Source organism: Echeneis naucrates, chromosome 17, assembly GCF_900963305.1.
Source record: "Echeneis naucrates chromosome 17, fEcheNa1.1, whole genome shotgun sequence".
Classification (NCBI taxonomy): Eukaryota; Metazoa; Chordata; class Actinopteri; order Carangiformes; family Echeneidae; genus Echeneis; species Echeneis naucrates.
In genome coordinates this window covers 17,473,870-17,490,031 of record NC_042527.1, presented here as the reverse complement: position 1 = coordinate 17,490,031, position 16,162 = coordinate 17,473,870, and the positions used below count along the sequence as shown (strand labels likewise).

The following is a 16,162-nucleotide window of genomic DNA, read 5'->3' as shown; positions in this document are numbered from 1 at the left end:
GAGTTTAAGAATGTTCGACTGGGACCAAAACCAAACCATAAATGTTACGTTGCCAAGAACCGCTATTGTGAGAGAAGACAAATAAAATACATTTCCTCATTATGTTGATAAAAGATGTAATCTGGATGGTCGTATGCTATCTGTGAAGCGCATCTGCCTGATGCAAATTAGTTGTAAATGAACATGAACATTTTGGAAGCTGGAGTTTGGGGGGAGGAGAAATTGCAGGGAGTGGGGGGGTGGGTGGGGTGGGGGGGCTGCTTGCTTGCAAATTTCATCACACCACTACACTACTGCATTATATGACACACAACCTCGGCAAACCGTTTTGGACACAAACAGATCAGACCATTACACTGTCTTTATCGTTCCTTGCCTCCTAAATGCTTATGAAAATACTCAATCAGCTGCGCAGAGGAGAAACATACCCGCCTGCCTCTGCTTACTCAAACATGACTCACAATAATCGTCAGTACAATAACAAACACTGTGGGAAATGTTCTACACATAAGAGTTTATTGGGCAGGACAAGCTTTTAGATGGACTAAAAAGCTTTCAGAAGAGCAAAAACATCATTACCCATCTGCCTGTATTTCTGCTAAGTACTTTTCCCAATGAAGCTGGCAGAGCAGCGCAAATCCCCTTTTTCCCTCCGTCCTCTTTAATATGCATATATTCTTATCTTATAATGGGGCACTCACTATTGTGAGAGTCTTCGCCGCAGCATCCCTCCTCACAGCATAATGGGCCATAAACTGAATCGTAGGAAAGGTAAATAATTTAAGCCCCCTGCATTTGCTGTGGCACACCTTGCATTATGAATTTATGTTTGAAGGCGTAACAAGAGATTACAAATTACCACATTAGAGGGGCGGGGAGAGAGAAAATGGGAGACGGACTGAGAGTTCTCGCCTAAGCAGAAAACCACTTAGGGAGTCAGGTACATCACCAGCCCATTACGCATGGAATGGAAGCATCTGCTCAAAGAGGCCAATGAGCTGCTGTGATCGGTCACATCCTGCTACTAACACTGCTATTAACAGCAAATCAGGTCGGGAGGTTCCATACTGTCTGGGCAAAGTGAGTTAGGTCTGTTTTCCATGGGAGGCATGTCTCACACCGCTGCTTAATGTCTTTCACTTACTGTAAACGTATGCTGTGTCACTTAAGCGCATGTAAAAACTGTGCTGCAAGCACTCTCTGGAGGTAAGGAGCAGATCTAAACCTCTGCGCAGGAGGTAACTGCACATCTGGTTTGATTCACCGTTCTGTTGAGGAGGATCTCAGCAGAGAGGAGAAAGTAGCTGCCTGGTGTAGATGCAGATGCAGAAGTAGAAGAGGTGCCGATGATGAAGCTCTCCAAATCCCTCCAGAACTGCCCTCCCCACAAGAACGATAACACAGGGTTGTTTGCAGTTCTCTAAGCAGAAACCTCTTAACCACAGCAGAGGCAAAGGCGGCAGTAGTGCAAATGTGCTGCTGCGCAATAACACATCTAAGCGAATCTGAAGAGGGCGGACTGCTGGTTGCACAAAGACGCTCTGTCACCTGAGATCACAGTTGCTGTTTTAACCGTGGCCACAGATGTTCCCCTGAAGAAGATTTAGTTCCCGAAATTAGCAAAACCTAACTTATATTTAGTTATCTGTCTGGTTTTTTTAGGTATGTTTAGGGTTTACATTAAAATTCGTTAGATAGCTACAACAATGCAGCCGAGCCGTAATAATGACTTTTACTTTGCGTGCATTTTGTTTCAACTGTGACGCTCAAGGCAACATATTTTGTGCTTTCTTTTTGTATCCTGCGTTCTCTGTTTCAGTTTTATCCATCATTATAACTTTGCTAATTAAACATCCATGATGCTGCTCCCCACATTTCTCAATATGTGCTAATGCTAGTTAGTCAAAGCAAAATCCAAAACTATAACCTCAGTTTCCCCTGTGTGCCAGTTTGCCTTTTCTCTTACCCAGTGCTGTCAGCTTCTGGTCTTTATTCTTTTTAACATATCCAATGAATAAAGTGATACAGCAGCAGTGTAAAGTTGAAAGTAAAGGCAATGTGTGTGTGTGTGTGTTTGATGGGCGGGCAGTGGGGGGATGCGTAGTCCCTGAGGCTTCCTATGACGGCGGCACCAACGTCCTCTCCCTCCCTGAGAGGAAGCGCAGTGACCTTTTGCGTCGGTGGCACTGGCTGGTGTGTGTACTTACATCAACGTAATTTGCATTAATGTAATCGGAGCTTTGTTCCCCCTCCAGGGCCTGCAGCCTGACACGGGAGTGATCATCTGGAAGAGAGGCAGAGGAAGAAACCAGCGTTGAATTAATCATATTAACGAGGGCATCAGGAGAAGAAAAGGGGGCAAGGGACAGCGAGACGGACAGCAAAGAGGGAAGGTGGTGATGGACGACTGGAGGAATGACCAGACTGGCATTACACTGTGGGCACAATTAAAAGTGGAGCTGATGAATGGCTGCTGTCATGTGACTGAGCGCGCGCAACAAACAGAGTGATGCTGCTGTCAACCTTGACGGTTTGACCCAAATGAAATGGAAACCAAAAATTATATGTTGCATTGACTCTTGGAAAACTACAGACTCGGACTGAATGTTTAGCAAAAAACTAAAAACTTTGAATATGGGCCAGATTGATGCATAGTGAGTGATACATTCATATCCACATGAACACACACATATGTTTCCATAGTATACCTTTAACTTCAATAAGCAATGAGATAAATCACCTGAAGTTCAAGGTTTTACAGTCAGAGTGGCGATTTAAGCTGAATGAGCAGTATAATAAAGTGACATTTCCAATCAGCATTAATTGCTCAGTTTTGGGTAAGTGTTATGAATTAATCGCAAAATCAAATTTTAAATTTTTTTTATAAACACTGCTGAGGCAATGTCTTATGCGCCATATGCTGCACAGCTTATTTTTCAGAACTTAAATAGACACTGCAGGAAGATGAATATAAAAGTAGATTGAAAAGGTCAAAGCTGCTCTCGTCTGCTGATAATAAAACTGTGTTTGAGCAGCTTACAGTTATCCAGAGTCACAAGGCTGGCCAATAAATCAGCCAGAAGAATGGGAACAGCACACAAAAATTCATGAGCGCCGGAGAGGTGCTTTTGTACACACATGCAATAATATTCCCATATCGGTTCTTCATGCGATTTTCATCCTTCTTGGCAGAGTCCCATGGCGCCGACTGCCCTTCAAAAAAGCTCTGAAAAGACAGAAAACAGAGAACAGAGACAGGGGCGGGGGGGTGAAATATGGTGTCATGTGTGAGCATTGCTAATGATAACCAGGCTAAAGAACAGTCTTCCTCTTTCAGCGCTAAAAAAAAAAAAAAAAAAAAAGAGGAAGGGAACATTGCAAAAGAAGAGGAAGACACACACAGAGAGATATATTCACATAATTATGAGACATGAAACACAAAGAGGATTGGTGTATCCCGGGAAGCTATGTCAAACAGCGAGTGCCATTAGGGCAGAGGCGGCAGGAGTCGCGCTCAAACCTCTCCCCCTGCGCCGCTCTGCCGGGCGGAGCCACCGCCGCGGCTGTCTGTCGGCCTCATCTGAAGGACTCAATCAGCTCGTGGCGGGGGAAAATAAAGCCAGCTCATTGTCTGCAGATCAAAACTGCTCCACTCAGATTACGCTCATGAAATATTTATCATCCCTTGCTGGGGAGAGTTTCACTCTGATGGCACACCAGGCACAATTAAGCCAAATTATCAAAAATACATCTCCGCTGCCAGTCCACCGCTGTTCAGCAGGGTTAGGACGGGGTTGGCTATGAGCAAACTAGCCTGGACCAAAGAAAAAAAAAACAACAAAAAAAAAGCAACCCAACAACCTTCTTCTTTTTTTTTTTGATTTTTTTTTTTTGGTTGCTAATGCAGTCAGCTGACGCATTAGAATGCAGGCCATCAGCAAATGAAGATCTGAGAGCATTTATCGAAGGTTAAACAGATTGTTTGCAGACTTCTTTTAGCGTGATTAGCCAGTCTGAGAGAGCTGGACGCGCTGTCGTCAATCATCACTGCATGAGGACTTGATGGTTTCATTCATCTCGGCACCATGGCAGGCAGCAGGCCATTTGTCTAGCAAATAAAGGCCTTTAAGACAGCACACAAGGACATATTCCTGTATTAAGTCCTGGGGATTAGTGATTTCACTGAGAAACAGCTTTAATATGCTAAAAATACGGCCCATCCTTCCAGTGAAGATGGAAGGATGTCTCAGAGATGGATTACATAAGCCTCTCCTCTTGTGGCAATATGTCTTCAGCAAACGCATAGGCCAATGTCATCGTCTCTGTCACTCTGAAGGATATGGGTCTAATATTAAGCATCTGGGGACAAGTCGAGCTGAGAGGTGTTACCTGGCAACTTTATAATCGTTCTCTCTTAAGCTGGCCCTGTCTGTCTCAGATGGTACAGTCTAATTCCTCCAGCTGTTTGAGACCTAAAATTGCAGCGAAATGGCAAAAAAGCAGTTTGTGTCCAAAGAGACAGAAATTATATGAAGCTCTTAAATCTAAATCCTAACATATCCACACTGGGAATAATTGGCTACCTGAAAATCACCATAAAAATAAAATGAAATAAAATAAATAAATAAAACAATGGGTGGCTCTACATGAAAACCTTTTATATGGCAAATGTCTGCCGTGTTTTACTTCATTGCATCTGCAAGTAGTTTTTCCACTATGCTCAAATTATTCCCATTGGCCCAAGTCCAACTTAGTACAATTTTAATTGCAGGCTACCTGCTGTACTCTAGTCCCAGCACAGTTTCTCTGCATCGCTGTTTACTTGTCCGTGACCGCTTATTGGAAGTGTAAAGTACAATAAGTACAATGCTTTCTCTGCATACAACCACTTTGGGAAAACCTACATAAGGCGAGGACAGAACACTTGACACACACACCATGGAAGAGTAAAAAACAAACAAACAAACAAAAAAAAAATTGCATGAAAAATTATAGTAACAATCATCTACTGCGTGGGAAAAGGAGACTCATTCAAACTGACTAGTGATTATTTGTGGTTGAAGCTTTGTAAATCTCACAGAGAACCGCACGCCCCCTCCTCACACAAGACAAGCTGAAAAAAGTGACATCATCACATTTTTAAAAGTTGTTTTCTGGTTCCTGGTTGTTCACTGAAACTGTGTCAACGTGCAAAATAATGTAGACATGCAAAACTGTTTATTATATTTATTATATTTTCTGTCAAATATGGCTTTAATAAAGCTTTTTGCTAAAGTATTCACCACAAGTTGGCAGAATGTGAAGTCTTATATTGTCTATTTGGGTGTCCAAATTGTAATTGCACTTGACCTACACCTCCAACGTCATTCAAAGTCAAGAATCACTGTTGAGCTGTGGAGCATTTTTGGATCTCACTGGTCCTGATTCAGAGAAAGTACAATCTCAAAACATGACATGACAAGAGTTTAAAGAAAAAATGTCACAACTTCACACATTTCATCATCTCTACACTCCCAGACAGCTCAGCAACTTTGCACAACTTCTGTTGGTAAATGCCCTTTTCAGATATGATCATATGTACATGTGAGATGTTTTAATCCCACGTGGCCCTAAAAAGCAGCCGACAAGCACCATCAATCTGTCAGGTTTGTGATATGATCTACAATTCTAAGAAAAAAAACAAAAACAATAAAAAAAAAACAAAACAAAAAAAACAAAAACAAAAAACTGACAAATAACCAAAAGTATTGGCTTACCTCGTTTATCTGATCCAAAGTTAACGTACAGAATAACAAGAAGCATGGGTCAAAGAGAGATATAGTACAGTGTAAGTCAACAGGTTTAGAGGTGCACTAGGCTCCAATCTTATCATAAAAAATAAAAGGTTAAAAAGGGCATTAACCTCAGGACAGATTGATGTGAAGGAGACAGCAGCGGAACACGACATACAAATGAATCACTCTAGCCAAGAGAGAATGAGCTCCGTTGTACATTGTGACCATCCCATAGTCCTTCTCTGTCATTTTAGAAATTTTATTTTTATTTTTTTAAGTAACAGGCTTCAGACATCTTGGTGACAGCAGGGCCAATCGTTTGCTTCCTCTTGATTGACTGTTATGCGTTCATGCAATGCCAGCCCGCGTGAACCCAAAACACCTTCATCCATAATGGATTAGGCCCGGAGGGCAGCCCAAAGCACTCCGGCCCTTCAATGATCTGATGCTACAGGTAGCAATGAGAAGCTGCATTATTTAATTCTGCGGCCGTGAGGGGGAAGAGGGGAGTTAATTACTGATAAACCTGGCCCACACGTAGTAGAACTCAGCAGGGAAGGAGATGAAGGGCAGGAAAGGAAAGCAAGGAAGGAATTCGGGAGGTGTGGATAAGTGAGCTACAGAAGGGGGAAAAATAAAACACTTGAAGCAAGAGAGAGACAGGGAAGTGCATAAGAGGTAAAGTATTTAAGCTGAGAGGATGGAGAATGATCTGATTTGAGCTAAAAAGAAGGAACATGAGAATGTGGGAAGGTAGTGAGGAAAGACAGAAGATGTAAGTATTAAAAAAAAAAGTTATAAGACGTGAGATACAAAGACTGGAGTTATATGGATTATATATTTACATTCGATTAAACATTATAAAAGAAAAATTTCAAGGTGTATCTCGAAGCCTCTGTTACAACGTGGCATCAGGGCGAGATGAGGCTGTCTGGTTTGGTGCTGGGGAATGGCACGCGGGCTGGAGTGCCGCCAAATCCCCCCAACCTCCCCCCACACTAATGAGAGGAAATGAGAGTGATGCTCTTCTGGGGGAGAATCTTTTGTTTGGGTGTCAGCAAGAGGCATGAGGTCAGATTATGGATGCTTCTTGTGCGCCAGCAGCCTTCAGAGAGCAGTGGGCTGCCATCGCCGGTGGCCTAATCACACCTGATTCAGACAAAGAGGGGGCATGGGCTAACATGTAGCTGGCTGTTCCTCACACCTTTTTCGGAGGAGGGTAATATATATATCTTTTTTTCCCATTTCACGTTAGTGAAACTATAACTGAGACTCCAAGGGGAACTGGGACAACAACAACAACAGCCGAACGCACACGAAAATGCACAGTCGGTGCTAACAACATGGAACAGATGAACAACAAAACGAATCACACCGTAAACACACTGAGACGGAGTACATTAACAATTTATCATAAAAGTGCATCTGGGGAGAAACAAAACAGTTCTGCTGTGTGGTGCAAAACAGAAAGAGAGACAGAGAGAGAGAGAGAGAGAAAGAAATACAGATGAAACCTCGTATTAGACTGATAAACATCTCCACTCAAGAATCTCCATGGAGACATTACAAGTCTATCACCAGGCTTTATTTGTGTTTGCAACCTTTATAGTAGGTGGAGGAGGAGGAGGAGGAGGGTTCGGGGGGTGGAGGAGCGATGACTACTTGGTTTGCGTCCTACCTCGTACTCCTCCTTGAAGCCGTAGCCCTCCGCACACTTCATCTGGGTGATGTGCTGGAGGAGGTCGGCCACGCGGATGGCCGGGTGCAGCTGACCTGTCTGGTAGGGCACATCGACCGGCTCCCGCTTCCTAAGAGAGTGAGTGTGGGACTGCACCAGGCTGCTAGTGTCACTGCCCATGTTCTGGCCCTCGTCTGTGGGACACAAACAAAGGGACAGGCCGAGGAGGTCAGGACGGAGAGGTAGGAGCTCACCTTGCCTGATGTATTAGCAGAATGTTAGAAGACATGTAGGGGCGACATAATGCTTGAAGCAGTGAATTTCAGTATGGATGTGTTTTCAAATAAGACTGAGATAAGTTCTCACAGTGTTGTCAATATTCTCCTGCTCCATATCTGACTTGCAAATGTCCCCAGTAACAGCTGGCACATTACCTCATTTACTGTTAAGCATTATGTCACCACCCTCCAGATTGACAAACAACTCTCAGCTAGTAATCTGTTTGTTATGGATGGTCATAACAACACAACATCATTGAGTAATATGATGAGTCATGTGGTGAGAAGGTTCAGGTCCATCTGTCTCAGTGTGTGGCTGGAAAATAATTAATACCAAAGGCCTATTGTGCTGTAGAAAAGCCTATAGCCATTAAAATAGGATTTCCTTTCAGTGCTCGCACTATTAGCGTTTGAAATGGCGACTGTCAGAATATAATGCACCAGTGGCCCTCAACTGCGAGAAAGAGTGTAGTGAAATTGCACATGAAGATGCTGTAAAACAACATTTTCACTTTTTTTTTTTTTTTTTCCTTCTTCTTCTTCCTTCACTGGCAGTACAGTATGAGGTTTGGGCTGCGGCTCATATTGCGAGTCGGAGCCCATGCCAGCTCTTTCATACTGTAGTCCAGTCAGTGGCGGACATGAGGCACAGATGCTGTGGGGAGCCAGCGGACAATGGAGGGTGTCCATAAAAATGGAGGAGGAGGATGTGAGGGGGTGCGGTGGGCCACAGTGAGCATGTTGCAGCAGGCACCGTCAGAAGCATCACACAGACACAGCGTGAATTCGACCCCACCCCGCCCGCCCCGCCACCCGTCCCCCCCCACAAAAAAAAAATTAAATAAATATATATTTATATATATAAAAACAAAGTTAGAAAGAAATAAAGAAAAGAAAAACCAACCCAGAAGGGAAGCGGAGATGGGAGGAGAATGCATGGGGTGATGCTGCCATGGGGCACTGAACGTACTTTGACCATGCTAGGCTAATGGTGGCTTGGTGTCACGGTACGGAGGGTGGTGAAATGCTAACATGTCCCCTGGTCATGCAATAAATGTCGTAATGTCCATGTCAGAAGCAGCCTCACACTGTCGGCTCACTTTCTGAGTAAACACCACCTCCTTCCCCCAACCCAGGGCCCACTTGGGAAAACTTACCATTAATGGGCACTTTTTAGATAGCAGATAAATAAGAGGTTACGTATGTGAAAGAGAGAGAGAGAGAGAGAGGAGAAGAGAGAGGAGAGAGGGGATAAGCAACAATACAGCATGAGAACCTGTTACAGTAGAGTGTTTTAGAGCTACGCTAAAGGGCAAGATCACATGCCTTCTTAGTCCAAACTGCCTAAATAGAAAGCCTAGTCAAGGGGGGATGCTGAGTGGATGGATGGGACAATTTCAACAGTGCAAGACAAAAGTAAAAGAAGAAAAACAAGGAATCATGGATCTCAAGGGAGAAAATAATGGTGAAATACTGGTTCTCATTGGAACAGGCTGTAATTTTTTCCGATCTGTAACTTGCACATTCTAATGATGCCAATCATTTTTTGAGTATTCTGACATTTAGAATTTCTCTCTCTAATTGCTATAATTATATTTGCATGTGCTGGTGGCGGCACCTGTATTCATACAGCTATATTTAAGTAAATGTGCGAGGAAATCAAAAACACTACCGATCCTCTATGATCTAATCAGTTTTGATCATTAAACTCAACTGATGAGACAATGCTGTGACTGAATGTGTCACAAATGAAAGCACGTAACCTTTTGTGGCTGCCATAATTTCATGTTAATCGTTTCATGCTTTATCAGATGCTGAACTAGCATCGGCAGCTGTCACAGCAGCGAAGATGAAAGACGCTGCTTCAAGTTACGTTAAAACGTAAAAATGCTGTTATGGCACGTGTGGTGGAGCTGAAGTAGAGTTACTTACTATGTCTTTCTTCTCGGCCTTCAGTATTAAATTATTACAGTTCCAGTGCCCCACTTAGTAGCAACGTAATGTGCTCTGCTTGTGGGAAAGCATCTGCTCATATAAGACGCTGCTCTTTGGGCTGCTCTACATATTCAACAAGGGCCAGTAATAATTAACAGAAGAACAAAATGCTTTTTTATAATTCTATTTTATCACTGAGCAAGATGAATAAACACTGGAGAAACCAAAACAAAAACAAGTAGGTCGCTAGCAGTTAGCCAAAGGCAGGGGGAGCGACATTAAAAAGAATAATAGAAAAGGTGGTTGTTCTGGAGGGAGGGAGGGGAGTTAAATGCGTAGTGAGGAGAGAGGGTGGGGAGGGAGGGCAGCACAGCTAATGCTAGACTTTACATGTTTAGACCGAACGCAACCCGTTTTGGAAATTTTTGATGAGGGGGTGGGGGGGGCTTAGAGAGACGGTCTTTTTGTTTTTTTTTTTTTTTTTTTCTGTCTCCCTGTTTGTGTCTCAGTGCAGCTGCTATGGCTCCAGCACGCTGTAGCCTTGGCGCTAGGGCAAAACTGCCTCCACCCCCCCACCCCCCCTCCCCTCCCCACCCCAGTTCCCCGTGCCCCCCTTTCGACACTCCCCCACATCCAGTCCACATGTCTGTCCATGCATATGAGAGGTCAAACACGTATGTGACATCACACGCACGACACGCAATGCGGATGGGATGGAGTGAAGCAAGCCTCAGCCCAGGACAGCCCTCGTTTGACGGGAAGGGAGAAGAAGAGGGGAGGAAGGAGGAAGAGGGAGGGGTTAGGAGGAGGAGGAGGGGCGGAGAAAAGCAGCAGGCAGGTATGAAGGTGAGGAAGCCATTTTTAGAAAAAGAGCCAAAAAAAAAACAAAAAAAACAACAACAATGGGGAAAAAAAAAAGTCTGTGCTTTTTTTTTTTTTTTTTTTTTAATCATTTGGGTCCTGACAGTTACGTCTTCAAGCAGCCATCTTATGAATGCAATGTACTGTAACTCTCCTAAACATTGAAGTAAGAATAAATAATCAACAGCAATGGGGAAAGAAAATGTGTCTCACCTAAGATAGCAGTTGGCACAAAGGGATCTGCTCATTACCACCATAACAAGTGCAGAAGTTGAAGGAGGAAAGAGAGTTGCAGTGAATAAAAGAAGCAAAGATACGTCCACAAAAAAACAAAACAACAGAAAAAAATAACAGACAGTTTTTTGGTTTCTTGCCAAGCTGCACAACAAGAAACTTATCATATTTTCTTGCCGATAAAAAAAAAAAAGAAAAAGCTAATTATACAGTAAGTTTAGTTGGTTATAAATCTACAGTAGCTGCCCTTCACTCCAGCTAATCAATGAGCTGTGATCTGATTACATAAGACATACAATTATGGATATTATTTGGAGAAATTAAAAGTATAATTGAACAACTAAATTCCATCTTGGCTAAGTGATAGAAAGCGTTTTCTGTTATCTCAAGAGATGTGGAGCGAACCCATCTAAAGTCAATTTATCTACCTCCTCATTTGTGAAATTGGCGTCTAATTTTTAAAGCACATATCAACTCTATTAGATAAACTCATACCACACATCACAGCATTGGTCTGTAATTTACATGAAAAAGAAGTGCTGGGAAATAAAACTGATTCATACAGTCTGTTATTAATTTATCCTGCCCCTTCTGCATTTCTCATCACGGGTGAATTTCACACCTCCTGGTTTCACTGCTCACGTCGCAAGCACTTCTTTGTTGACATACAGGATAAGTGTGAGGAAATACAGTGCATGTTTACCTGGGTAGTAGGAGTTGGTGGGGATGGAAGTACTGAGAGTGTTGGCTTTAGGCAGCGTGAAGGATGAGGGTGATGATCCAGCTGCAGATGGAAAAATAATAAAAACACAACACAAGGCATTATTTGTCTATTATTGCTTAATGGTGGATGAGAAATTAATCACCATTTTATTCAAATTTGATTTAACACACCATTATGTTCCTGCTTTAAAAATTATATTTGAAGGACCATGTCATGAAAACATGTTTACTCATGTTGTAAGGTAAATTGTACTTTGTACAAACAAGAACTGCACTGTATAGTGGTGGAAAGTGAAATCCCAGACACCTTGAGCAAATTCACGTCTTCTGCAAGAGGGAGGAGAAAAAATGTGTTTCTTTGTGATTTGGGTGAAAAGACCCTAAAATGAATACTGCAAAAGTGTTACAAGCAAAGTTTATTCCGCCCTGTGAAATCGGGGTTGAGTTGAGTCATTTTTTGCTGAATGCATTCAATGCCTGACTTCCCACATCGTCGATCTAACAAAGTATAAAGCATTCTGCAGCCCAAGACGCGCATCACCGTGTTAGCGACAGCTACTAATGCTAACCATAGCGATGTAGCAGTAGCAAAACTTACAGATAACTTGTTTAGAGTTAGGCTGATCCCTGTCAGGGTTGTTTCAGTAGCTGTGTTTACATGGACTCAGGTAATCAGACTAAAAGCCTGACCGGAGTAAAAATGTTTAATGTAAACACGCCAGTCGGAAGATTCTGAGCCAATCGCACTCGTTTGGATTGAAATGTCCCTTCCAATGGAGATGGGCGGGTTATGCCAATTATTGGTCTGAACACTTACTCCGAAGTTTGGGTAGAAATGGTCTCAACTGCGCATTATGTCGACATAATACATTCCCGCCTTTACTACAGCTAGCAGAAGACATGGCGGGAGTTAAACAAAACTGGTCTATATTGGACACAAACATGTTGCTGTAAATACAAAAATAAAACAACAAAAACAACTTAAAATTGATGAAGCAAAAGCAAAAGTACGCCTGAAGAACACGGTACAGATCCATTAAAAAAAAATAAAAATCTGTGCACGTCATTTATTCCGTTCACACGTGAGATGGATGTAAAGGCACGTCATGATCTATCAATATGTTACAGTCCATGTAAACAGTGAAGCTCTAATCTGAATAGCAATCAGATTGAATCAATTTTGCGCATGTAAACATAGCTAATGATGCTAAATATAAAATGGATAGCTGAAATCGAGCGACCTGATTGGTTGATAGGTGTCAGATAATGATTACAATCTACAGTTAAGACATAAAACTCCCTTCAAAGATTCCTTATCACTCCCCGACTGACAAAGCAAAATGGAAAGAAAAACAAAGTGGTTCAGCTAGCGGTGATTTCACGAAAATAGGAACCTGAGAGAAATAAACACATTTTAAAAAAGGCATGTGGACCTGGCAAAGGTGGAGGTATATATATAAAAAAAAAAAAAAAATGCAAACAACTGAAGTAATGAAATCGAGCTCGGTAATTTTTTACATACTACCAAAAAAATCATAGCTGCAATCTTACGTTTACTTTGTACTTTTCTGTCATATTTTTTAACTGTTTTATAAAAGCAATGGCTCCCTTCAGTCTGTGAAACACTCATTATCATCACATTAGGAATTTGGATTTTTTTTAATTTTTTTTTTATTTAAACCAGCATTTCTGTTTTATATTTGAATCCACCCTGCTGTACTTTTTACTGCACCAAATTCATTAGACAGCTAAAATAACAAATTCTTTTGCGGATTAATATTTGACATAAATGATGTGACTATCATTAGCATATGAAACAATAGATGAAGTAAAATTTCCCCAACACTGAGTGTTGCTGGATGTGACCCAGTACTGCTTTAGCTCAAGTTCTCATATGGACAATGGAGTAAAGGCCCATTTGGCAATTTGGCGTCCTGCTCTGTCACCTGGTCCCACAATAAAATAAGGGCTTCTGTCACAACAGCGATAGAGCCAACTGTCACTAACTGGGTTTAGGTTATGAGTACAGTATGTTCAGGAGAGGGCTATAATCTGCCAGCCGTGATGTTTGGAGCCAAAATGACACAGTTGACAGTCATGTAAGGTCACAGAGGGTGTGACGGGTCTTAGACTACAATACAGAAGACATTACACTGACAGGCAGTGTACGCAGTCATGCAGTTAAATCATTTATGTTGTCAGACAGATTTGAACATCCACACTAACAGACAGTTAATCAAGGTCAGAGCATCGTTGGGGCTCATCCCCTGCAGGGCAGCAGAGACAGAAGCTGCTGCAGAGTTTTAATCTGATGGTTTTGACTGGGATTATACCAGGTCAAACCCCGGGTGCAGACTTAGCCGAGCTGTCCATCAACACAGCATTAACTTTAACCTGGGACAGAGAAAATTAATAGGTTATCACACCACAGCCTGTAGACAAAGTCTTTTGTGTTTGCTCCATGAACAGAACAGGGAGTCAAGCATTGTGTGACTTCTCAGAGTGTTCATATTTATGAAAAGGCTTTTAGTTCAGTTTTGGGGTTTTAAGATGTCTTGAATATTAATAAAAAAGAAATCCAACCTCTATCTAGGTTTTAAAAAGCATTTATACTGCTATTGCCACAGCTGGCCAATTAGGATATGGGTATCTACAATGCAATCCTCAAAGTAAATTATTAATATTCCTGATTTAATTTTACTTTTACCTAATTTAACAAAAAATAATTAATTGAAGAAACCGGAGAGCTTTCAAAAGGGAATGTGTAAAAAGGGTAGAACAAACCCTTGAGGGTTGGCGAGGAAGAATGAATCTCAAATTGAAGGAAAATATATATATAAAACAATCTTTCTCAAAAGCAAGTCAAAGTATTTTCTGTCAAATGAAAGTAAATTTTCTTCAACTGTTTCGAAGAGGTAATTTCCCTACTGACTATCACTGGGGTGGTAACAACGGGTAGTTTTTCAAAAGCAACGAAATTACTGTCAAATCATTTGCGGAGACTGAATAAAGCCTTGGTTTAGAACGAGGCAAAAATAGGAAAACAAAGGGATATGAAGACAGTTCTTCATTAAAAATCCATTTTCTAGTAATTTATGCAACTAGTTGTGGTAAATGATAAAAAAAAAGAAAAAGAAAGACACCTTTATCATGGTGATAAAAAAAGCGTTTTGATACTCATTGTGGCAAAATTAAAAACTTTTGTAGGGCAAAGTCAAAACAATTATAGTTCAATGACTCGCATGTTCAAGCGTTGAAAAATCTGAACTAGGTTGAGTTTTTTGGGTTTTTTTTTAAACCTACAAATGTTCCTAAATCCACAAGAAGACCAAGACTCATACGTTTGGCTTGGCGCAGTGTGAGTTTGTCCCTTGCAGCCCGGTTTGACTTCCTTCTCACCTGACCAAACCAAATAAATAGCTTCCATCCTGCTCGGTGTGTGTGACTGTGAAAACGAAGGTAGGCTGATGCTCACCCATCTTACCTCGGCCGTTGAGCGTGAGGGTACACTCGCTGCGGCCATTCAGGGTGAGCGCACACTCGCTCCGGGTGTTCAGCGTGTGGTTGTGCGTGTCCATGAAGGAGAGAGCCTCGTCACAGTTTGTGCCCTGCTCTGTGTAGCTCTTGTCCATGGAGTTGACCATCACTGTCATTTCCTGGCGGGTGCTGTTCAGTGTTTCCTTACGCTTCTTAGCCAATTTCCTTCACAGGGTGGGGAAGATATAAAAAACAAACAATCAGACAAAAGCCAACAATGGCTGTGCTTGAACTGATCTGATATGGTACTGGAAGCGATGACTCATTGATGTAATGAGATGGGCTGAGCTAATGCGCCCCTGGTTGTGGTCACGTTTGGGTTTATTAGGCGGTTTGAAGCAGGGAAATATAAATGTGGAAAGGTGTGACACCCTAACCCAAATACATCATAAGCCGTGATGATTTAAAATTAGTATTTTAGGGGGCAGAAGAATAAGAGTTGCGAACGGTGAACTGAAACAGTCAACCTGCTTTTATTGACCTACTTGGAGTTGATGTGCTGGAGCCTACAAGCAATCTGTTCCCAATCAAACACCATTAATGCATTGTGTACGGAATAAACACGCAGACACGCACATACACACGCACAACTTCACATGTGTGTTTGCACAGAGACTATTAGAAGGCTGAGTCTCATGCAAAAGCAACTGCGATGCTCACATTTCACCTGCTCTGGCTTCATTTAAACAAAATGTGATGAAACAGAATTGCATATCAGCGTCTTGACTCCCACCTTTGATACTCGAGGCCCTCACCTGCATTCGTGAGCTCCTTACCCTTTAATATCTTTTGCCCAGGGCTTTTTCTCTGTCCCATGGTCAACATGCAGAACTGAGACTTGTGGTTATGCTTGCTGTTATGACCCCAAACTCTCAAACAGACTCTGTAGCGCTTTGTGCAGAGAAACTTTTCATCTGTCTGTTTTTGTGTCACCTTAATGTGTTGGTCTCTGGTCACACTTTTCACACGTCTCCATGGATGACACGGTCGGTCAGTTGGTCCACCACTGACTGAAACACGCCATAAATCCACTTTGTGTTGGGTGCCAAATACTAAAGCTTTCCATAACACTCTAAACTAAGAAGGTTAACAAGTTAAACATTAATAATTTGGCACCGACATTAGCAGTTATCACAACGTGC

At 42.1% G+C, this 16,162-nt stretch overlaps 1 protein-coding gene across 9 annotated transcripts in view; it reads right to left on the bottom strand.

The window, feature by feature from the left end:
- LOC115057254 (receptor-type tyrosine-protein phosphatase mu) overlaps positions 1–16,162 on the bottom strand; it is a 140,835-nt gene that overhangs the window by 24,838 nt on the left and 99,835 nt on the right. For 8 of the 9 annotated variants that reach the window (XR_003841919.1, XM_029524204.1, XM_029524207.1 and 5 more), the window contains 5 exons: positions 14,959–15,185; positions 11,464–11,544; positions 7,453–7,646; positions 3,139–3,226; positions 2,208–2,284 (listed from right to left, as the gene is read on the bottom strand). Coding sequence is in view for 8 of the 9 variants with exons in the window: in XM_029524204.1 (XP_029380064.1) it covers positions 2,208–2,284; positions 3,139–3,226; positions 7,453–7,646; positions 11,464–11,544; positions 14,959–15,185 (667 nt within the window). In the remaining variant the exon portion in view is untranslated. The remainder of the gene's footprint in view (positions 1–2,207; positions 2,285–3,138; positions 3,227–7,452; positions 7,647–11,463; positions 11,545–14,958; positions 15,186–16,162) is intronic. The other variant, XM_029524205.1, reaches the window with a different exon arrangement.